Consider the following 23,649-nt stretch of genomic DNA (forward strand, 5'->3'; position numbering starts at 1 on the left):
TCTTGTTTCTCTGACAGAGCACTACAATAACAGCGATGGGTTTGCCCTTGGCAAGCAAAAACTCATTTTGAGAGGATAATAAGTATTTACTATTTAGATAGCTGGCAATAAAATTTCTCTGAATGAGATTTTCCTGAGAAAATACAAACTGATTAAATTACTTTCTTTAATGGACTGGTGAAGCATGTAATAATAGTTTGTTGAAGCAGCAAGTCTAATGTTCAGCTTTTTATTGTTTTTTTGTTTTTTGGTGAAAGCACAGAAGGATTTTTTCCAAACTTACTCCAGCATTTCCCTGCAAGTCACAAGGGTGGTTGTTTTTTTTCCATCTTAGGTAGATATAATGAACTCAAATAAGTTTATTGGTGGCAGCCAAGGGTTTCCAGAATCGCCGTGTGTTGGCCAAGTCACGCAGTGTGAGTAGCTGGCTGTGTGCAGAACCTCGTGCTGTGCTGTCAGCTTATGTTTCACAAACGTGCATCTCCTGGGGAGGCACAGAGCTCGCACTGCACTGCAGACATGGGAGCTGTGTGCAGCAGTGCTGTGCTCCAGCAGAAGGCTGTTTCCTAGCTGAGGTGGAATGTTTAAGATTAAGAGCAAAGTTCCTTTAAGAACTCGTCCTGAACATTCAGTTATTTAGAATACTTCTGAATAATGTCACGTTAAAGTCTGAGGAAAACGTTTGCAAATCAGTTGTACAGGAACAAATTTACCTCTGTTTTTAGCCCACCTGAGCTGCCTGACTCTGGAGCAGGGTTGCTCTCATTCTCGTATTGGTGCAGACTGGAGTTGGGCACTGTTCTGCTGTGGTCTTGCAGCTCACAAAGACCAGGGTATCTTCTCAGTACTAATTCAGGAAGTACATGTGTGTTGATGCAGGCACATGCAAGACCACCACCTTTTGTATTCTCAGTGTCAGCGGGAGAATTTCGTCTTGTCACTGTAAGAGAATGTATTGCAATGGGCTGCAGAGCATCGTGCCCTTATGTTAAATATCCCTGAATATGCATAGGTGAAGAGCACTGATCTGCAGGCTTTCCTTTGCTCTCAGAGCCCTGGCACAGCCGTGCATCATTTGATCTGGCACTTGGTAATTTCAGAAAATCTTTACTCTTGGCACTGGGAAGTGCTGGGGATCCTGCCTCCCACCATGGCGTAGCTCTGGAATAAGAGGATAATATTGGTACTATTTCTTTTCCTTTTCTAATTTTCAGTCACTGTATGGAGCTGCTGTGATGTTGCAAACAGATTCATAAGCTGCACTGCATTTGATTTTAAAAACAAAACAACCAAAAACACAGCTTTCCCCCCACCTCAGTAACTCCCTTGGAAGCTCATACGATACTGCATGGGTTTATAAATTGAACTCTCACTTTTTTTGGACGTACCAGACTGGATGAGTGATGGCTGTGTCTATTTGCCATAAAATTTTAATTATGGAATAGGTATGAATCATTGCTCCTGCTTTTTAAAGTGTTAAAATATTAGAGCTTTGTTATTTATTATACCTGCGAGGACAGAGGAAGAAAATGGAAGGGATTTCAAGTCGGTGCAGGCTGGATCCTGACCTGATCTGGTGGCTTTTGCACCCTCATCCATGCAAGGTGCTGCCGTGGGGCTGCTTGGATGGACAGACAGACAGACAGCGCCTTCTCTCACAGGTACTGAGGGCTCCCACCCTGTGAAGTTTGGCAGACTAATTAATTTCATTACCTTAACAACCCTGTGGGTCTCAGCGTTGCAGTTTCTGGTCCTGGTGCTGTTGCAGAGCCGGGTGCTAGCAGCACTCTGCTGTGTCCCCTCGAGGTGCAGGCGTTGCAATAAAAGCCTCGTGTGCTCACTGATCAACACCAAGCTGAACGTTTGAAAAGGAAAAAAAGGGAAAACAACAGGAATTGTGCAGGATTTTGTTACAGCTGCTGCCAGTGCAATGCTGCATGCATTATCAGCCTCAGATTTTGTCACCGACTGAAGCAGCACTGTATTTGAACACAGAAATCCTGCAGCACCATCAGAACACTTATTTCCCAGGTTTGGTTTTTTTTGTATTTTAGCCATCTCTGTGCTCAGCTGTATTTGGCATGTACAGGCATTACTTTCAACGTCTCCCACTTTGAATTTCTCTTGCTCAAAATGAGATTTTCCCTTTCGCTGGGAGCCTGGCTGTCATGGGCAGGGCTTTTACACCGAGACAAAGTAACAGATTGAAGTGGTTGCAGGGCTTTAATCCCTTGGTAAATTAGCCAGCAGGCTCGCCTTTTCATGGCTGTGCTAAACAACAGGTTGATGCCATTTGGGCATTAGCAACGAGAACCACCTGAGGGAATAGGAAATGAATGAGGAGAGCTGTAGCACGGGCAGAGCGTGCCTATTAGAGCCGCTTCGTTCTGCCAGAGAGAAGTGATAACGCTAAATGAGTTTTTAAAAGACAAAGTTGGGGATTATATAGTCATTTATGATTTGATTAATGGGTAATTGATCCCGGTGATAGCAAACATCCAGGCAGGGCTGTAAAAAACCCAAAATAATAATAATACCAAACCAAGCACCTCTTCTCTTCAGCGCTGTGTTCGGTTTTCTGCTTTTATTTCAGCCTGTGTTCATAGATGAGCATTTATGCAGCGTGCAGATATCTGTGCTTGGATATTTTGGTCACCTGCTGCTGGGAAGAAACCTGATGTTAAAAAAGAAATTCATTATTTTAATTCAAACTTAAGAATAGGTCTAAAGCAATTTTTAAAAGGTCGCTATTTATTTAGGTTTATTTTTGTTAGACTCAGTTGAAACAACGGGTGCTTGTTGTTGTTTGAGATTATTTATCTGGTAATAGCAGATAACGTTCCTCTAATGAAGAAAAACATTACATTTTTGTGCTTGCAGCAGTAAAAAATCAATGGTGCATTTAGGAAGCATAGCACAGAAAGCTGATGTCAGATGAAAGACATTGGAACTACCTGTTAGCCTCCGAGTCCCTCCCTCGGAGCTTTTAATTTTCTATTTAGAAAAGGGGTTTTAGGGATCAATATGAAGATCTGTTGATAATATTATCTTTAATTAGAGTAATCAAAAACCACGCTTAGAGCGTGACACCTGCCAGGGAGAGCTTCAGAGAGGGGAGAGCAGCATGTGTGAGCTGTGTGCTGTCCGTGGGCACTGATGGAGGCACGGTCCCAAATGGGAGCTGCTCGCTGCTGCGTCGGCTTTCATCTGCTTTGGGGGGCGGTTTATTCTCCCATAATGCCATTGATCAATGATTTCCTTTCAGCAGTGATGTAATTAAAGAGCTTTCGTCAACTTTGTGCTGTGTGGTTGGGAAATGTATTATTCTGGAGATTTGGAGGCGATCGATGGCAGCGGCGCACGGTGGGACGCGCACCTGGGCCTGGGGCTGAGCCCTGCCTGCCCTGACCAGGGGCTGCCCTGCTGCTGCTTTCCTTGTGCCTGCTATTGAGCTGAGCTTCTTCAAAGGAGCTGCAACTGAGTGCTGTAAGGAAATGGTAATTAGAGCAGTTATTTTTCAGAGGGCTTTATTGCTCTGGTTGCAATGCGCATCCAATATTTTAAAGATAATCTCAGAATGGTATCTTAAAAAACCTCTTAAAGCTATCCTGAAAACGAGGTCAGATTTTATGTGAGCAGGGAACCACCACGTTACCGTGTTGAGCAACGAGTGTGGTGCAAAGCTGAGCATGAGGGGAGGCACCGACAGTCTTCCCCCGTGCACTGAGCTGTGCTGTGTCACATCGGAGCACCTCTGTAGCTTTCCAGCCTCGTCTGTCTCATGTGAGCATCATTTGCCATCCTGAGAACTAGAAAAGAAGTGTGAAAAACAAGGGAGGCGGTTCCCAAAGGGCTCTGAAAGTGAACTCACTGGGTGTCTTCTGTGCGCCGTGAATCCTTGTGCTGGCATCAAGTGAACTCCTGCTGGGGAGGTCTGTAATGAGCTTTCTGGGTTCAAGACCACGTGAAGCTGAGCTGGAGCAGCTCTGGGCTGATAGAACCTCACAGGCAGGACTGGCTCTGGTATGTGGGCACTCTGCTCCCTGCTCCTCTCTTTGTGTGTGCATTGTTGACCATTGTAGACACAGCCTTAGGCTCAGCACTGTCCATATAGGATTGCCTGTACTCCTACAAGAAGTGTGTTTTTCTTCTGGTAGAAGCTATCATAAAGCTACTGAGGAATGCACTTGAACACGAGTTAATTCTAGGTAATTATTGGGTATTCTACTGAAAGAATTCAGTATGAAGGATATACAGATGCTTTACAGATGCTTTGCACGTTCACGTGTAAAAGCTCAGAATGTAATTTGTTTTGGATGAGGGACCTGAACAGAGGGGTGCTGCCATGAATTCAGCAAGGTCTGTGGCGGGCATTCCCCTCCTGGTCATTGCAGCTCTATGCTATTAAACAGTCAGCTTTCTGTATTTCCAGTTCTTTACATTTTCTAATCATTGAGAAATAGTAGACTGCAAAAACAGACTTTGCAGAGCTCTCCAACCATAAGTTAAAGCTGGCTGGAAATGAAATCTAACTGGAGAAGGTCTGCAGAATCTCTGGCGTTGAATAAGGCTGCTTATTTATTGCTTTGTTACAGCTCTATACAAATACATGGCTGCACGTGTCTGTACTCAAATTAAGCTGTCCTGGCTTACGAGAGCCAGTAGGAATCTCTCAAGGTTGCAGATGAGTAAGTGTGAATGCATGTGTATATTAGCAGACACGTGCCCTTGGAGGGGCTTTCTCACCAATGACAAATCTTTCTGAAATCCTCTCCCAGAAATCAGTCTTTTTTTTTTTTTTGGCTTAGAACCTCTGAGGTTTTTAATTTCCCATTTACTCTAACGGACCTTAATAGAAGCTTCAACAACAAATATTTATTTGAGATACGCTACGACGTAAAATGCTTCGGGAGAAATGTTTGGTACCCCGAGTTCCTTTCTGCGTTGTTTAACCAGCAGTGCAGGAAACTTCACTGAGCGGCGTTCTGCACGTTGCGTGCTGTGGGTGCAGCTCTCTTTGAATGCAGCCGTTGGGTTGGAACCCACGCAGCCCCTGGCACAATTGCAGCAGCGTTCTGCTGTGCGCAGTGAAGATAAATTGTTTGTTTTCAGCAGCGTTTCTTCATCGTCTTCGCTTAATCTGGAATGAAACTTTACAGTCAGCGACTGAATTTTTAAGCACTGTATGTACTCCTTTTGTCCCGGGGGAATATTTAATAACGCTGTATACAGTAAATGATTATAGTGGTTAATGATACAAGCTGAGAATGTAGACTTTCCCGTTTTTTTTTTCCATCAGAAGGATTTCTGTGGTGCAGCACAGAAGCCCACGTTTCGCTCTGCTTTGTATGCCCAGCTCTCAAGGCTATCAGAAGTGTAATTGAGTGTGTGTTGGCACCAGCAATAAGTCTTTCACACAAATCTTTCCTTGACACACACTCCCCCTTTTGGTGCCAGATGTCAAGTTCTTTTGGATGCCTGTCTTATGATTTTGCAGTTAAAGCACAGTAAATCGTGGGAGTTCACTGTGCCTGGACCTGGACGTTCCTCCTCACTGCGCAGCATTCAGGTGCTCCGTTCCTCATCTCCCTGTGTTCCTCAGGGATGCTTTGCCCACGGTTCTCAGAAACTGTTTTGCTTTTTGTTTTCATGATGTCGTGGTGTTTGGTGGTGGTTTTAAGCTCCCATTGCTGTCATTTGTATCTTCCATTCAATTTTTGTTCCTTCTATTTGCCAGTTTCGCAAAGATTTTTCATTAACATTGTGGTGAAAGCGGAAAATTGTCTTCAGCAAAAGTTCTGTCCTCAGAACACTTTTAAAATGCCTCCTGGTTCTTGCGACATCATTTGTGTTTTAATTATACCCCATTCATTCTCGTTTGCACTGTGTTGTACTTCTGAAAGTATGATTTCAGCAGCGATGCTGTGCTCAGAGGTTAATTCAATTCAGTACAGCCGTGTTTGGTATAAGGAGAACATGCCGAAGTTTTAAGCCCGGTTGCGTGGTCTCCATGAGGTCCAGTGGCATTTCTGATGGAGCGAGGACTCGGTCAGGTACAGGATGCAGGATCCCCTCCTTGTGGGAGGAATTACCTTTGTTTACTCCAGCCTTTGGTTTTTATCCAGAATCTGTACAACAGAGCATTATCTTCATCGTTTGGGACGCGAGTTTTTCTAGCTGTTTTTCTAGTCAACTACAAGCATGAGTTTAAATCTCCTTTTATTTTAACTCAGAATTTAGTTTTGGGTTTCCTTGTTGCTGACAGTTCTGTAGTGCTTCAGGAAGTCAGGATTTTTACTGCTCCATTTACGAAGGAACAGAAGCTGGTGCTGTTTTTCAACACTCATGTTTAAGCCATGTTCCCTTCTTGTGTCTTCGTTAGCCTCCCTAGCTAATCTTTGGTCAGAGGTTTTTATTTCTGAGGGTGGAAATCTGGCTGGGTGAGCTTTGGGGCTCTGCAGTCATTACCTGCAGCTTAAATTAGGCCAGCTTCAGCAGAGTCCTTTTGTAAATCTTTGTGCAAGGAGGAATTTGTCCATTACCAGCCTTCGTCTTTGAGATGCATACAGGAGTCTCCTTTGAATATTACTGCTTCCTTGTACAATAGAGAAGGAAATCCAAAATTTCCCTTTTTATGTGTTGTTTCCATCACCCATTTGGCATCATACATGGTGGGGATAGTTTCTGGAGTGCTGTCTTAGCTGGGATCAGTTCTCACTGCTTTTTTCCAGTACGTGCAACGTGGTTGCAGCTGATACCTAAATCTTACACCAGGAAGGCCATGGAGATGAACCTGAGCAATTGTCTTTGCAGCTGGATGCTCTTCGGGCTGTGCAGATCTCACTGTGCCTGTTGGTGGATTCCTGTGTAGATGAGTGGCTGGAGGCCGTTCTGCATGGGAAAGACTTTTGGTCATGAGGCAGTAGTCAAGAACTAAATTTGGGGAACTAAATTGGTGAACCGTGTGTTTTGGGAATGAGGATGAAGGCTGTCAGCTCCATGCAGAGCCTTTCCTTCCATAGCATCCCGTATGGGCCAGGGGCTTTGTGCTTCTCATGGCCACGGTCAGCAGTGTGAGCCTCGCAGCCCCATGCTCACATGGACTATTTTATGCCCAGGTTAGAAGTAGGGTTTGCCCACCAGCCTACGTCAGGTCTGGTTTTCAGAAGGGGAAAGTGCTGCTTGGTGTGGTAACATGCCATGTGCCATGGTACTTCCCTGTGCTGGGGATCTCCACAGCCACATATGATGAAGGCTTGTTTTCCAGAGTCACTGTGGGCCGTATCTGAGGCTACCAAAGCAGAATGAGCTGTTAGCAGAGCTGCGTGGATGGGTCTCTGACGACAGCATCGCTAACAGGAGCCGCTTTCCCATTTTGATCCATTAGGGTTTTATTTGGTCAAAAGCACGAGATAAAACGTCTGGGAGCCCTCAGCAGGTTCCCTGGGCTGCCTTGGCTTCTCTCAGTGTTGTTCTTTGTAATGGTTTGTAAGTACTCTCCAGTTTATTACTTCCTTTTGCTGGGCAGATTAGTTGTCATCCGTGTGGTTTTCACTCAGCGCAGGGATTCCTGACGTCGTGCCGTTGGCAGATGAAAGGAGGGTTCATTGTGAATCTGAGTTTTGTGACAGAATTTTTCCAGTTTGCTGACACGCTGTCAGGCTGAATTCTGCTATTAACCCCGAAAGAAAAGCCAACTGTCGCTCTCAATATCAGGCTGAAGTCACAATTGTCTTTGAAATCCGTTGTCAGTTCTGTTTTGTTTTCCAGAAATAAATCAAGTGTTTTTACTTTAAGTAGACTATATCTATATATATATAGATATATCTATATATATATTTTTTTTCAAACTCACATCATGTATTTGTGGAATTGCACGCTTTAGCTGTTACGTTGGTCAGGCACAGCAGTTAATGGAGGTAATTTCCCACGTAAGGCCAGCAGGTGCCTGGGGCTGGGTGTGCAGAGGAGGAACGTTCTATTGGATAAGGAATGTCCTTGGCACAGCCTGGGTTGGGATCTGCTCACTGCTCTGCTCTCCCCAGGGTTTCAGCTGGAAGAAACAAACCAACCAACACGAACCAACGCGATGTCATCGGTGTGATTACTTCCAAAGCATTTGTTGCACCAAGGTTCTGGACCTCTTCTGTGTCTTAGTACTGGGATTCCAGGCTTAGTTTTGCCATCTTGCCTACCTCTTGTTCTTTCTGATTCATTGTAGAGGAATCTCAAAGCTTCTTTTCCAATCTCAACTGTTCCATAGTGGCTCACGATCTGCTGAAGAGCATCGGTCTGTCAGCAACAGGCGCCAGCAGGAAGCAGATCTGTTTCTCAGTGTTCCACTATCACTTGTTATTGACATTGCTGCTTTCGCAGCTCTTGTTTGACTTGAGTTTTACTACAGAAAAGATGTTTTTCCACTTCCTGAAAACGATGCAAATCTTGTTTGTTTTTCTGTTGTTTTTAAGGCAGCAATGTGTTTATCTTTTTCATTGTTGGTTTATACTATGAGGTTGCGAGCTCACACGTTCCCATCGATCTCCATAAAGAACCACCTTCTCTCAAACCCAAGTGAATGTTCTTCAGCACTTTTACAAAACTGTTTTTCAAAATTCTCATCCAAATAGCAGCTATTTATTTCGATCTGGTCTTACATGTAATATAAAAGCATTGCTTTCATAGGAGCATGTAATTAAACACTAAAACATTACATCTCCTTTTTCAATACAGCTCCTTTATGTTCTGCTTTATAGTCGCAAGTGAATGTAAGAGAATGGGGTGTGAAACACAATCCTGTTTTGGTATTGTGGCATCCTAAGTTTATTTTATCCGGCAAGTATCAATTCAAGTCATCGTTAGTGTGCTCAAATTCCCTCTGAGCTGGTGAAGGTGTAAGGGTGAGGTGGAGCTGTGTTCTGTGCAGCTCCTGGCACTGTGTTTGGCAGCTCCCTGCCGTGCTTTCCAAAGGAAAGTAAGAGTAAAAAACATAAAAGTAAGAAAGGAAAAGAAGTAGCTCCATCCAAATCCTGTTTTAAGAGCACTTTAAATGAGTAGAGACAAAGTTTGGAGGTTTTCGTGTTGATTGCTCCTCAGTTCTCCAGTTGAGCTGAAAAATGTTCCTGCAGGCCATAGCACAGAAGCATCCTTTACTTCAAGAACTCGTGTCTGGGTTTTATTTGTTCGCCCCCAGCCTTTGCTGTCCTCTGTCCTTTTTAGCACAGTTGAGGAGGGCACTTTTACCCTCCCAAGCTCTCCTCTCCTCTTCCCAACCCCTTCCCCCAAAGAAAGGCGATCAGGCAGATGCTGCCATTTAACCATTGCTGTTGAAAGTATTGCATTGTTCTGATACCTGATTTTCTCTTTGAGACCAACTATCAGAGGAGATGAGGACTGCATTCAGTGGCGCTGTGTCCTTGTATGTGTGTATGTGTGTGACCCACTGGTTGGCTACGGATCATCCATGCAGGCGAAGCAGAGCCTTCTTGGAGCAAATCTTTGTGGTATTGAACAGCATCCAATGCAATGAGTCGGGAGCCACGGAAGCAATTTTAGCCAATTAATCCTTAGTGTTAAAATATATTTCAGTTGAATTTTTTATCAGACTTGTGTGTGGGAAACTGTGGGAGAAAGAAAGAAATTAGAAATGCACTAAATAATAGATGAGTGTACGTAGCCAAGATCTGCTTATTAAGTCCTCTTTATTATTCTAAATATTTAGTGCCAGATCCTCAGCTGGAGTAAATGTCCTCAGTTGTGTTGAAGTCAATGGAATTGTGCCAGCTGGGATTTGCTACGAATCTGGCCCTTGATTTTGCTGCAGGAAGACGAAAATATTTGGGGAGACAGCAAGGACTTTGCTGACGGTAACACCATTTTCATAGCAATAATAATAGGAAAAATAAGGAAGTCTGCTATTCTTCTGACCTCCTTAATGAAATTAGAGGAACTTCTTGATGTTCTTTCGTTAGATGTCAATTTTCCTCCAAGTATCTGCGTCCCCAGGACCTTGCATGTACTGAGGAACACTGCACAGAGACTCAGGTGGTTTTCTTTCTTTTCAGTGGGTGCCAGGTTTTGTACCAGCATTTCTGCTGCCCTTACCAGAGAAACATCACGGCAGCCACACTGTGCTCACATCAACTGGAGAAGAAGCCATAAATGCATTTGATTTTGGAAAGCTGTTTTGCACGCTGCAGCTGATTGTCCACCATGAGTAAAGCGTGCTGTAATTTAATGTGGCATCTTATTAAAATCCAATGTGTCATTTCATTTGGCTGCATTTTAGAAACGTTATCAGCGAAGCAGATCCTGCAGCTAGCTAATTCCAGCATGGCTACAAAACCCAAACTTGTTATTTCCATAGTACATGGTACTGCAGTACCATTTAACGTTGGGCTGCCCTGCTCGGAGCTTGCAGTTTATGCCTAAACCTCCCCATTTCTGCAAGAGAGGCTTTTTGAGGGGCTATCTTGGAGGGCTGAAAATAACATCACAAACCGTGTTTGTTATATTCTTAATTGTTTTGACCATAGAATTAATTTTAAAGTCAAAAGGGGCACTGCTTTTTCATCACTGCCGGTCCGGAATATTCAGCATGTCACAGATGTTCATGAATAATGTCCATTTAGAGCTGTTGGCAGAGCGCGCCGGCGAGTTGGCGAGATGAATTAAATGTTGGGGGGATCTGACAGGCAGCACGCTGCTTTGTGATCATTCCAAAGTTCTAATAATCTCCCTCACCTTCCCTGCCTGCCGCTAATGAAAGAGAATAGGTGATTGCACCTCGGGCTATGTTCTGCGCCTAATGACTCCTCCAAAGGCAGATTTATGAAGAAAAAATTAACTTTGAATGAGGATTGAATTGGCCCTGACAGTCTGATAGACTGTGACACAGATTCTGTGGCAAAACAGACGTAGCCCTAATTGATTATCAATATTTTAAGCAAAGTGATGAAAATAAGCATTAAGTGATGAGAAAGGCAGTCTTAATACAGTAGGCAGTAACCGGACTATGGGGAGCCTTCGGGGAGGCTGGCCTGCTTGCCATCCCTGCATTTTATCTGTCAGCTTTCACCTTCTGCTTCCCAGCACCCACTGTCCCATTCCAGCCTATTTTTCCTCGCAGGTTTATGAGCAGAATGCTAATGGCCTGGGCAGGGCTGACGCTCTCCCCTCTCTGCTGAAGTTTGTTAATATTTAACCCGTCTTGACTTGGGATGACTTGGGCTGTTCTGCACTGAGCAGAGCGTAGGTTTGAGAAGTTTCCTCTTTCTGCTGCGCTTTCCTGCAGCCCTGTGCAGCTTTTAAGTTGTGACGAGGAACAGAAGAGAGCAGCAGAATTGCCTGGATGGTGCCAAGGGTCTGTGCCTTCATGGCCGGGTTGGTTGTACCCAGTGTCAGGACAGGGGAAGAAGATATTTGGGTTTTGCATTTTGGATAGGTTTTTCTTGAGGTGTAAACCTGCCAGAGCAGATGCAGGGCGTCCTTCCTAGGGAGAAGTGAGAAGCTGAAAACCTCGTAGACTTGCTGGGGTTGGAAAAGACAGAAAGAAGAAACGGCGCAGTTGTGGTTACAGCGAGGTGTGCGCTGTGCTGCTGCTGCATTCTGCTCCTGCCTGGGACAGTGTGGCACAGATCAACTGCTGTGAGTTCGGGGTGGAATTTTGGGGATGTCTGCTAGCTAACTTTACTTGTCAGCGTATGAATATTTAGCAGAGAGCATTGCTGCAAGCCTCGATAAATTCGATGTACTAGAGAAAAATGGCATGTAAATTAAATAAGGCCTTGTAAATTAATAATGGGTTACTGTTGTATTTTTATATGTGAGCTGACTGAATATTTTATAAGTGCAAAAATGTTTGTGCTTAAGGAAAAAAACAGCAGTGAAAGCCTTTCTGGTCAGCATCATGGGTTGCACAGCTGCGCTCTGGGTGCAGCATCCTCGTGTCCCTTTGAGTCTGCCTGCCTCTCTTTCCCCACGTTGAATTGTCTGGCATGTATTTATACAAGTCTGAGGAGTTGGGAAGTTCACCATTATACTGAATACATATATATTTTTTTTTCAAAGCCTTGTGGTCTGTAGATGGTGCGTGCTCTGACAAGATCAGCTCTTACTTCTGTGTGCTTTTTAGAAGTGAAAGCAGTGACATCGCCGCATGCTGACTGTGCTGCAGGACTGGTGAGCACCCTTCAGTCTTTCCAACTGCACCTCCCAAACGTTGCCTTTTCCTGCATGTTTCTCCTGCTGTGTGTGCTGGGCAGGGTGAGGGGTCGTTTATAGTAACATACACAGGGTGCTCAGCCCCGTACCTGTGGCTTGTGAGACGTTTTGGGCAGAGCTAACTGCAGCAGGCGGTGATGTCCACGCGCTGAATCTGTACGGAGCATTGGCAGCCATTGGCTTTAGCTGCTCTGAAATGGAGACTTTCTGATGCCCATCAACTATTCAGAAGATGATTTATTTGCTAAGACCGTTTGTTTCCTCTCCTATTTTCCTGGAAAAGCTGCTTGCTGTTTTTGTTCCATCAGCTGTAGTCTCCGAAGAGATGGTTCCAACATTTCCTGTCAGCGTAACGTCGTGCAGTCAGACTGTTTTAATGCAGACCCATTGATTTTTGCTGTGTTTTTGACATTGCTGTGGCCAGCTAAAGATGACCCCTGGTCCTGGAGCTGCTGGTGGGGAGCACAGCACAGCAAGCAGCAAAGAGCTGGGGACTTAATGGGCTGAGAGTTTAACAGGATGCTTAATTACACTTCTTGTCAAATAGTAGGGGAAATGGTTTAAGGTATTTTAGGTTTTTTTATTTGAGCATGTGGCATTAAGCAAAGCAAAGCTTGAGGCTGTGTTGGTCACGCTGTGATTTAAACTGTTGACTGATTTAGGCACAAACCATTGCCAGAGCACTGACATCAGGGGTTTGGACAGAGCCTCGCCATGGTGCCTTGACAGCTCGTTGGGTTTTTAATTTCTTTAATAGCCAGGAAGGTCCAGAGGAAAAAGAAAAAAAAAAAAGATCAGTGGCATTGTAGCTTTATGTGGGGCCGGACGAGCTCTTAGATGCTGTCAGCTGGAGCTCCTCTTCGTGTGTTCATGTCATACTTTAGAGAGCTCTGTGAGCGGTCAGGTTCTGTTGTGCTGGCTGTTCTCTGTGCAGCCCACGAGCACCACTCCATCAGGGAGGTTCAGGGTGAATATTAGGGAACAGAAGGAGTGGTTGGGCAGTGGCACGGCTGGCCAGGGAGCAGTGGGGTCACCGTCCATGGAGGCGCTCAGAGCTGTGGGGATGTGGCACTTGGGGGTGAGGTTGGTGGGCATGGCGGGGTGGGCTGGAGTTGGGCTGGGGATCACGGAGGTCTTTCCCAACCTGGGTTGTGTTATGATTCTATGGCACTGTGGTCTGCTTGGGTCAGAGAGCAGCTGCCACTGCTGTGCAGGGAGGGCAGTGGTGCAGCAGGAGGGCTTTCTGCTCCACGTACTGGCTCCTCTAATGCAGCACATTGGGCTGCACTCCGCAGCTCATGGGCTTTAGAACAAGCTGCAAGGCTCCTGCATGGTGTTTTAGTCACCGCTTGGCTCGATCCAAACAAATGCCGTTTTTCCTGGTGCTTGCTGGGTGGGCGGTGATGGAAGATTCAGAGGGAGGGCTGTTGGCATGGAGTTCTATCAGCCACGAGTGGCCTTGCTGACCTGGTGTGGTTGCAGTGGGCAGTGCCCATGAGCTCGGAGCCTGGCTGCTCTGCATATTGATGGGCTGAGTTAACTTGTTGTTAATGAGCGATTCTGTGCAGGAAATTGTCCTCGAGGTGTTTCCTCAATGGCTCCATTGTCCACGTAATTAACTGGGAGGTGGAGGGCCATCTCTGTTCCTGCTGGCTGAAGTTGTAACTGTGTGACAAGGGTTGCACACGGGCAAGTTCAAGTTCATGTGTACAAGGCAGAAACGTGGTCACAGAGCAGGGCTGTGTGCGTTTTAATACTTCTGCTCAGATGACCGTTGGGGTATCCAATGAATTGCTCCCGTGCTGCAGCAAATCAGTGAGGAAGAACAAAGTCGCATCGTGGAATAGATAAATCACATCTAGGCATGGTGGGTTATTGAATCTAAATTGTGCCCAGTTGGCCCACGAGCGATATAAGCCATCCATCTTGTGCTGATAATGGAGGTTCTTGAAATCCACCTGATGTTTGCATTATTAAATTTCAGCCTAATGAGCTCTGCTAATACATATTGAAGGCAGTAGCGAGGAGCAGAACGGGAATCCGAGCGGGATAATTTGAAAGAAACATAAGCTGAGCATTTTACATGACTCAAGGGGTATATCTACAATTACGCATATAACCAAAATTGAATTTAAATGGAATTTCTATTATCCTCGTCCTTTTACCAGGGAGAATAAAGTGTAAATGAAGTAAAAGTCTTTCGAGTTGCTAGCAGTTTGTTTTTATTACCCGATTTAATAGATCCTCGTAACGATTTTCAGAGGCAGACAAGTTTTAATGTTTCATGGCTTTGCGTGCAGTCTGACTACGTGCAAAGGCACGTGGATGGGGGCAGTGTCCGTGTGGAACTGCACTGCTGTGACACTGCTGTAAGCCGTGCTGCAGGGAGCTGCTGCCTGGGGGGGACGTTGGGGCTGCATGGCCTCAGCCACTGCTGCTGAGCTCAGCTCTGCATCCCGACGTTCTGGGTGATGCAGCAGCGGGGCTGAGTGCTTGCTGACCTGAGCTTGTGCTGCAGCACGCAGTGGGTTTGGTTTGGTGCGTGCAGAGGCCTGCTCTGAGCCCGGAATTCTGCTTCTTCCCTGTCTCTTTTTTTATTGTGACACGGTGATACTTTTTAAAACTTAATATTTCATCGCATGTAATGCTATTAGAGACTTCTTCTCACTTAGTTCACTCATCAGGCAGTGAGATGGCAATAAAAGAGAATGGCTCCTTTGAGACATTAATGCTTTGGAATAAATGATGTGCTAGAACAGAAATTTAATTAATTTACAGAGTATATTGATAGTCCCTTGTTACTGTGCTGTATATTTTTAATCTTCTTTAACATCTGTAGTAGAGCGTTTGAAAACCCCTGCAGTTGAGCAACTAGTAGATAATTAAGTAATAAGCGAAGAGGTTTCTGGAGAGAAAGAGACTCTTTTTAAAGAATGCTGTCAGAGCATGAATAAAGTACTGTGCTGCAGGGAGAGTGGTGCTCGGCATCACTTAGTGCCAAGTCACAGCTATTGGGCTCCGACTGTAAATGCTCTCTGCAACTCTGCATCCCTGAAAATCCTGCCTTGTTTCTGCCTCCTCCTCAGTAGAGGCCCCGTGGATCGCTCACCGTGGCAGCAAATCCTCCTCAAAACGCACTGTGTGGGCACAGCCAGGGTCAGGAGCAGCACTTCAATGCCCTGCTGTGAGAAATGAGTGCACAGATTGGTGCTGTAGTGACAAAGCAGAAGTTACCCCCCGTGCTGCTGCTGTAACTGTAGGAATAAGTTGTAAGAAAGTACCCTGAGAACCAAATTCCGTTCTTTCGCACGCATTGACTTCATGGTGGGACCTGCAGAAACAAATCCAAAATTGGATTTATCTCCTTAGGAAATATTTGGTGACATGCATTAACTAATTACTGATATATTTTTTTGCTGTTGTTTCTTTTCTTTTTTAGCTAAAGCAGATGAAGCCTTAAAGGCTAAAGAGAGATGTGAAGAAGAAGCGAAGAAAAGGAAGGAAGAAGGTAATGCATTTTTTTCTTCAGTAAGAAACTAAAGCATCGTCTGTCAAAACCATCATTTTTAAGAGGGAGTCAGTCAGTCAGGTTCTGTATTTCAAAACTCAGATGTGGTCTCTGTTACAAATTCATGCAATTAATTCCCTTTGTCTGTTACTTTTGGTAAATAGTTGAATGATTTGTCTTGCATTATCAGGTCGTCCCACAGGCACCAGCACAGCACACACTGCATGCTTAGGAAACAGCCCAGGCTGGTGCTCCTGGCTGGGGATGGAGCAGCTGCCATTGCCCTTCCAGCTCTGTGCAGACCCAGTGACGTGTCAGTGCCTTTCTGAGGTGGCAGTTGGTGCTGAACGATGTGCTGAGCACCTATGGGACCCAAACTTCGGTCAATTCAGCACCATTTTGCTCAGACAAAGTTCCTGGTAACGGCAGGCATATTTTGTTGCTGCAGGTCCTGCATAGGTTTAGGTAAAGTGCTCAGGTCTAACAGAGTATCTGGTACCTGGAGCCCCTGCTGCACTTGGCAAAAGTAAACATAGAGTGTAATTACCTTTGAGAAATGGGAACTAATCAATGGCATTTTTTTCTGTGTTTGAAAGAGGTTGGAGGTGTTCGCATTTAATAAACTTTTAGTTTAATGATGTTTAAGAAATGGTGAAATGGATGCTCAGCTTTTTTTCCCCACTTCAAAGGGCGTTGAGCAATCATTACATCTGAAGGAAGTATTTTCCTTTATGTTAATTTTGTAATTATGTTATGTGGGGTGCACTCTAAAACTTATTACAACAGGTACGGCGGTGCTCCTGGATCCACGCGTGCCCCCACGGCAGCACTGCATTCCCACCCCACAGCAGTGCTTTCTGAGGGCTGCTGCTCATTAAGGCTAACAGGATGATGTAGGATAACGGGTTTGTGGACAGCTCAGCTTCAAAGCGGGTTTATTGCTGCTGCTGTCCCACTCCGCAGGTGGCCCCTGCCTTTGAAGTCTGTGGTTTCACTTGTGCTACACCAGGAGCACGCAGAGCTCCCAGTACAGCTGCAGCAGACACTTGTTTATGAAGGAGCTCTTTTGGTCTGTAGGATGTGGACAAATCCAGGAAAGACAGTCCTAAGCTGACAGTGGCAGTGCTTCAGCTCTGGGCTGCCCCGTGCAGCTGAGCACTTGGAGTCCTCTCCTCCTTGGGAGCATACCTACTATGGCAAGCAACCTGCCTGCAAGGTGAAGTGACATTCCTCTGATTGGTCCTGTGGAGGCTGTCAGCAGAGTGGTTGTGTGTAACTGAGTGAGATTTGGTTGTGATTTAGAAATCTGTGATGACTTTCCATAGGGAGTAAACACCAGACTGACTTTAAACAGATTGCCTTGCACTTGAAAGGCATTGCAGCATGCATGCTATTAATTTATATAAAAATACTACATACGTTATACGCATACTATTTATGTATATATACACATACACACACATAGATGCACAAATAAAACCCTGTAAAACTTGGTAGGAATTATCCAGCCCAGCTCTGCTCTGTAACAATCATGCAGCCTCTATCTGTTGCCTTTTGGTGGCTTTCCAGGAGGATCAGGTGGAGCAAGATGACATGAATACGTGTTGCTAACCAGTTACTAACGTAGGAATTCAGGTGAATGAACTTCTTGTGTTCCTGTGTTCTTGTGAGAGAAGTCTATGTCTTGCGCTGGCTCCAGGTGGTTCAAAGTTCAAGGGATCTCTTTTTCTTACATGCTTGCAAGATGGTCTTTGGAATATTTCTAATTGCCATCTGATCATTTAAAGGGACTGTGGATGAGAAGAACTCTTTTCTGCTGCGGTGCTCGGAAAGGATGGAGGAGAAATTCCCTCAGGTTTTTTTTGCAGTTCCTAACTTCTCCCTAAGTTATTCCCTGGAGATACAGAGAGCTGCACAGCAGTGCTCCTTCCTGGGATCCTGGTAGCCCAGTGCAGCTCTGAGTCTGTGTGGCAAAATCTTTTTGGAACTGAGAGAAGCTGCCTGGTAGAATGTGATGTTTTACTTTAAAATACCTCACACCAGTTCTTCTGTCCTTGTGAAGGAAGCCATAACATCTGTGCAGCCCTCAGCTCTCGGGGTTCCAAGAGCAGTGCAGAAAATTTCAACCCTGTGGAACAGTGCTTCCAGGAGGAATGGTTAAAAATTTCCTGCATGATTGTAAATATCTCATCCATGCCTACAGAGTGATAGTGTTGAGTTTACATGGAAAAGGTGCTCTTTGGATTTGTGGCTGTAATTAATTTCATTCACAATCAAAATATTCTAACGACTTGGTTTGGGAATGTGAGATGCCAGAAGGTGAAGCTGAGTTAGATTTGAGTTCTCACGCACGCTGGTGGTCAGAGAGAACACGAGTCGGGGGGAGGCACCACGTCCATCATCAGTCCTCATCTGTGCTCCTCACCCAGCTACTCCTCCCCAAAGCAGGAGGGTTTATGCCCAGACAGAGGCAGGCTGGGGGCTGCCTCCCAGCTGCAGGCTGAGGTGCCGAGGTCTTCTCTGGTGCACATTTGTAGCCCCTGTTTTGGAAAAGGCGTGTGTGGTTTTCCATTGTGAGGGACTCGTTTGCTGGCAATTGTTTTGCCTGCAGTAGTTAGGAAGGCTGAGTAAGGGAAAGCAAAAGGAAAAATGGTCAGTTAGGGGGAAAGAAACAATGGTAAGTTAGCAGGAGGAAAATTTATTAATACGCAACAGAAGAACTGTCCTGTGGTGCCTTTGAAAAAGTCGTGAGGCTGCTGTGTTGTTCTGACATGAATAGAGATGCGTCCTGAAGAGAAGCTCATTGAACAAAGTCTATCAATTTGTCTGCAAGGCTGGCTACTAATTAAGAACAAAATGTTTTATTTTCAGTGGAAAATGAGTAGCTTATGAAATTGTTTAACAAGTGTGTTGGCATACCAAGCCCGTGGAAGCTTCCCATGCCACGTGATCCCAACACAGCGTAGGGAGCACCAGTTCTGCGTGGCTCCATTTCTATGCTGGGTGTGCTTTGCAGGCAGTAGGTTTCATTCTGTTTTGTTTTCTGCTTTGCAGAGAACAATTTTCTGTATTTTTGGTAAATTCATTTCTATTGCGGAAATGGAAAAGAAGTGAAAAATTCTGTGTCTGATCATGGAGTTCACACAGTGGTTTTGTTTTGGGCTCAATTGATCCCAGTGATTCTCTGCCTGAGAATCCTCCCTTTTACAGGTGTATCATCATCCCCAGCCCTGCGGGTGGAAATCCTATTGATGGAGTGGTGCAGATCCTGCACGGATGGGTCGCTCACAGCCGCCCTGCAGTGGGGAGCTGCTGCCTTCTGGCCCTTTCTGTCTGCTCAAGCTAGAGTTGCCTCAAATATCCCCAGAATCATCAACAAAGTGTTGTTTTGTATGAAACCAAAATTACCATCTCCCTGGTTTAGCATCCCAGAACTCTCCGTTCTATCCCTTAACAAACACGTGGGGCTGCCAGCGCACCTGCAGCAGCCGCCAGCTCTGCTCTGGAGCCACAGGAAGCATCGCCACGTGCAGACCAGCAGCTGTTCCTCTGCTCATCACACTGCCTCTGCATCCTCACCCCATCACGAGGGTGTCCCAACATCACTTTTATTATAATTTTATTGCCAAATCAGGTGTGAGATTAGATGTTGGATGTTACATGTAATCTGCTCAGAAATCAAATTATGTGACCTCCAAGCCCACCGCCGCACCCTCCCGCTGCTTTGCTGCTCAATATGCAGCGTTCTGCTGTCATGAATACAAATAGAGGACAAATTAGAATCTACAGACAGCTGACCCGAGCTCCAGATTAGAGGCTGGGGGCTTGTGCTGCTTTCAGTGCTTTAATTACCATAGTCCCTATAGCCAGTTGAAGGACACGCGCAAAAATCATTTTTGTGACAAAAAAGCAAAGAAAGAAAGGGAAAGGCTCCCTCCTTCTCATTTGAATTTTTCAGTTTGATTGCATTTGCACTTCCATTGGAGCTATGCTAATTCGCTGCATGAAATTAGGTCTATTAATAAAGAATGCACTACTTTTGCAAGAGTATTTTCAACGGAGGGCTTTTTCTTTTTCTGCTTTGTTTTTGCTTCCTTCCTTCTGTTTGGGGCTGTCTGAACACAGCACCAGGGCCTTGAGGGCTTTTCCTGCCCAGCCCATTCAGGGAACTGAGATGTGCAATGAGAGCAATGCTGTGGGAGGGGGACGCATCCCTGGAGCAGTCATCCCAGCACGTGGCACCACGTCCCCACGCGGCTTCGGGATCATCTGTGTGAGAGCATCGTGCAGAACAGCATTTAGAAGGTGATGCCCGTGTGAAACACAGGTGCCATAGAGCACGTCCTGCAATTGCAAGGAGGAGGAGGCCCTGCGAGGCGCTGAGAACAAGCCCAGGTTGTATACATGCAGCTGAGCGAGGTTTGTTCCTTTGGAATCAATCCATCAATCAGTGTGGCTGTGCTGCCTGCTCTGGGGCTGCTGCTATCCCCACGCCTTCAATCCCCAATTTGCATTTTGTGTTTCTCATGCGTGCTGGCCCAGTGTTGAATTGATTAGTTATGCCTAGCTGGTAAGCAGGGAAACATTTTTATATACTCTGGGGAAATAAATTTGGCAGAAAATCAGCATGAGTAGATTTAATTATCACTCGGAGACCTTTCCCTTTTCTGGCTTAGTGATCCTGAAACTCTGTGTTTCACTGAAATCTGTGTGGACGCTAAGCTTCGCTTCCCAATTTGTTCCTCCGCGCAATGATAAGCCAAGCAATTACTGGTTTATTGATTTTTCATCATGGCAAATTTAAAGTTGATTTTTTCCTGAAAAGGCAGGGGTGATTAAGTGTTTCCCCTCGGTTTAGTACAAGAGAGCTATGTGGCAGAATCTAATATCCTGAGGTCAACCTCCGCAGGCAGATAATACGGTGTCTCGGCCACGTGTTAAGGAGAGGAATCGGGGCTACAAATGTGATAGGATATATGTGGAGACAGTTTAATTTGCTCCATTTATATGAACAAGTCATGTGGCACATGCTTGGAAAACATCATTTTGAATGGGCTTGGAAATGAAGCCCACGTGGGTGGAAGAACAGGGAATGCAAACACGAGAGGCATTAGAGCACTCTGTGCTTGGAGGGAATTGTCTTAAAACCCAAATGAAGCAACTCTTCTGTGCTTAATTCACGGGTGCTACTGAAATGTTGGTGCAGCTGTAGTGTCACCTGTATTGCAGGTTGAACCTGGTGTGAAAAAGTAAGGTAAATTCTTTGAGTCTGAGAACGATGGGGTTTGTGTCTGAGCATTGCACGGCAGTCCTGGTTTTGGGTGGCTGCTTTGGAACACATGGACTGACAGCTTTTACATCAAAATGGAAAGTGATGCTTCCCACTACAGTAGTTTTGCTCTTTTCTAAGTGGACTTTTACAGCTCACCCCTTTCCCAGCTGCCTTTGGGATTTATCTCAGGGACGAGGTGTCCCTCATGCTCATCTTTAACCTGTTGATGTGAGTTCTGGCAGAGCCAGTGTGCCACACGGTTGGGTTTCCTCATGACAGGGCCACGCATGGAGCATCCTGCTTCACTCTGCACTCTTTTGGTGACAGCCAAAAGCTGCACCTCGGTGCCAGTGGTGTTACAGGCGGCATCTGAATCTGCTACAAATGATTTGATTGCATGAGGTCAGGCCGTCGGGCTGTAATAAGTTAAAGTGCTTTACTCACTGATACAGAAATATATTAAGATGCCCTTAAGTTCATTAGTTATTGCCTTAGGTCGCAGTTGATGTCCAGTAAATTTTACTGAAGTTCATTGCTATGGCAGTGGAGTTAACTGGCTCTGTGTCACTCAGTGTAGAGGCTAAGAAAGAAGCCCCCTCCTGCCTCCAGCTGTTTGCCCCGGTTTGCGCAGGCCGTGGCACACTGGGACTGTGGAAGTGCTGAGCTTCCTTGTGTGGCACAGCTGTAGAATAGTGCAGGATGTGATTCAGGAAAGCCAATGACTGAAAAAAATTCAGTGCAGCACATTAGGAAGAACATCCAGAAGTGAACAAAGAGTATGCAGGATAACATTGCTGCGTGGACGCGGGCCTCCGTATTGGCCATCTCACAGCAGGGCTGTGCTCTTAGGGACATCTTGCACTCTGCAGGTGTGCAGTTTTGAGGAAAGCTTTGTTTAGAAGCTTTGTTTTTTTACCCTTAACTAAATGTATTTAAATTAGTAGGAATTGCCCTGACCAGCAGTAAGGCATAACTTGCAGATAGTTCTCCTGTTTTCAGAAGTGTATTAGTGATGATTCCAGAAATGGCAAAGAGCATAGCACGTAAGCATAATTTTTTACCATAAGTCACAGAATTATCATAGAACCACAGCACAGTTGGGTCAGCAGAGCACACACAGCCCCCAGCATCAGCCATGCTTGTGCCTACCTGGAGTGAACTCACTGCTGCTCTTCTGCAGCATTATGAACATACATATTTCACCTGGAAGGTGCAGTGTTTCGTTTTAATCCTTGAGTTTGCATATGAATAGTCCAAGATTTGGCTTTATTGCACGCATTAGCTGGAAAGCTGTGGAGCAGAGCGTTGCACAAAGGCTGTGCGTGATGGCTGCAGAGAAATTGCAGTGCACCTTTATTTGAAGGAAAATGGATTAAAACCAACAGCTTCCCTTATATCATCTGTGGAAGTGTCTTGTTTTTTGTCTCTGTTAAAATGCAAAGCAGCATTTGTCTGTTTTCATATGCATTTATGGAGGGAAGAAATTAGGTGGATTTTCTTCGGGCTTGAAGCCCATTAACATGTGGGATCCATTAAGGGTTAGGATATCAGCGAGATGTGTCTAAATATTAAAATCACTTTGCAGCTGGTATCTGAGGCATTTCGGTAAGCACAGCAGGTATAATTAGCGTTTTATTTATGCCTCTGTGAAGATGAAGAGCTCCATGGGTAGATGATGATGATTCAAAGCTGAAACCCCAACTGACAAAGTTGTTTCCTTTTCCTCCTGTCCCCCAAGAAAAATGCTCTGCTCCCTATTATGGGTGTATCATCAGCATCGTGTTAAAAAGTTATTTCAAATCCCTTCAGAGGTAGATTTTTAGATGAAGAATTGGCACCAGTTTCTGTTGCATGGCTGCTCTGGAAGGGGTGGTGGGGCTGGGGTTGGGCCTGTAAAAACCAGCACAGATTCGGCTTTTAGCTACTTCCGTTCTGCAAGTGGGAATACAGATGAAGTTGTGCTCTCTCTCATGGGGTGATTTATTAATTCTTTTATAAATTAAAGGTCTGGAAATTGTCTTCAAAGTTTAAGACAGACAAAAAATAAAAATTGCTTCTGTATTTCATTAACGTTGCGTATTTTACCGTCGTCTTTATGGCATTTATTTGTGCTAAAGGATAAGTCTGAGACAAGCATCAGTTAAGGTAATGGGATTGTAAAGCAATCACATAATTAGTTATCTGACTTCAATCATTTACAACAAATTTATAGCTACCTATTGAAAAGCTGCTTCTGGAAGGGAAGATAAACAAGGGCAGGAGACGGAGTGCAGGGCAATGGGCTTCTCCATTCCTGTTCACTTATTTTCTCCATTTAAAAGAAGACAAAAGAAAACCAAAAGCCACACAAACACAGCTCCCTTCTCCAAAAAACGCAGCACAGAAACCCACAGAATTCTCCTGAAAGAAATATAAAGCGTGATTATCCCCTGAATATTTCACTTAAATTCTGAGGTTTGGTCTTTAAATTTCCATTAATTTTCACTGTTTGCTCTGTTGAGGTTTTCATTTGTCAAAATTGTTAGCTCATGGGTATTAGTTACGCAAATATTGATGTGTAGCTTTGGCCTGTTCGCTATCAATTGAAATCAGGAAATCAATAGACTTAATAGCTCCTCATTACCCAGTTGATGCATTTGCAGAGCTGAGC

The 23,649-nt window shown here is 45.0% G+C and overlaps 1 protein-coding gene across 1 annotated transcript in view; it reads left to right on the forward strand.

The window, feature by feature from the left end:
• The window catches only part of RSRC1 (arginine and serine rich coiled-coil 1), a 111,034-nt gene that overhangs the window by 80,538 nt on the left and 6,847 nt on the right, over nucleotides 1–23,649 (forward strand). Inside the window, exon 7 of the mRNA XM_042881035.1 lies at nucleotides 15,659–15,727. Within this exon, the coding sequence (XP_042736969.1) occupies nucleotides 15,659–15,727 (69 nt within the window). The remainder of the gene's footprint in view (nucleotides 1–15,658; nucleotides 15,728–23,649) is intronic.

This window comes from Lagopus leucura, unplaced genomic scaffold (assembly GCF_019238085.1).
Source record: "Lagopus leucura isolate 7727_CA_CO unplaced genomic scaffold, USGS_WTPT01 Super-Scaffold_100029, whole genome shotgun sequence".
Classification (NCBI taxonomy): Eukaryota; Metazoa; Chordata; class Aves; order Galliformes; family Phasianidae; genus Lagopus; species Lagopus leucura.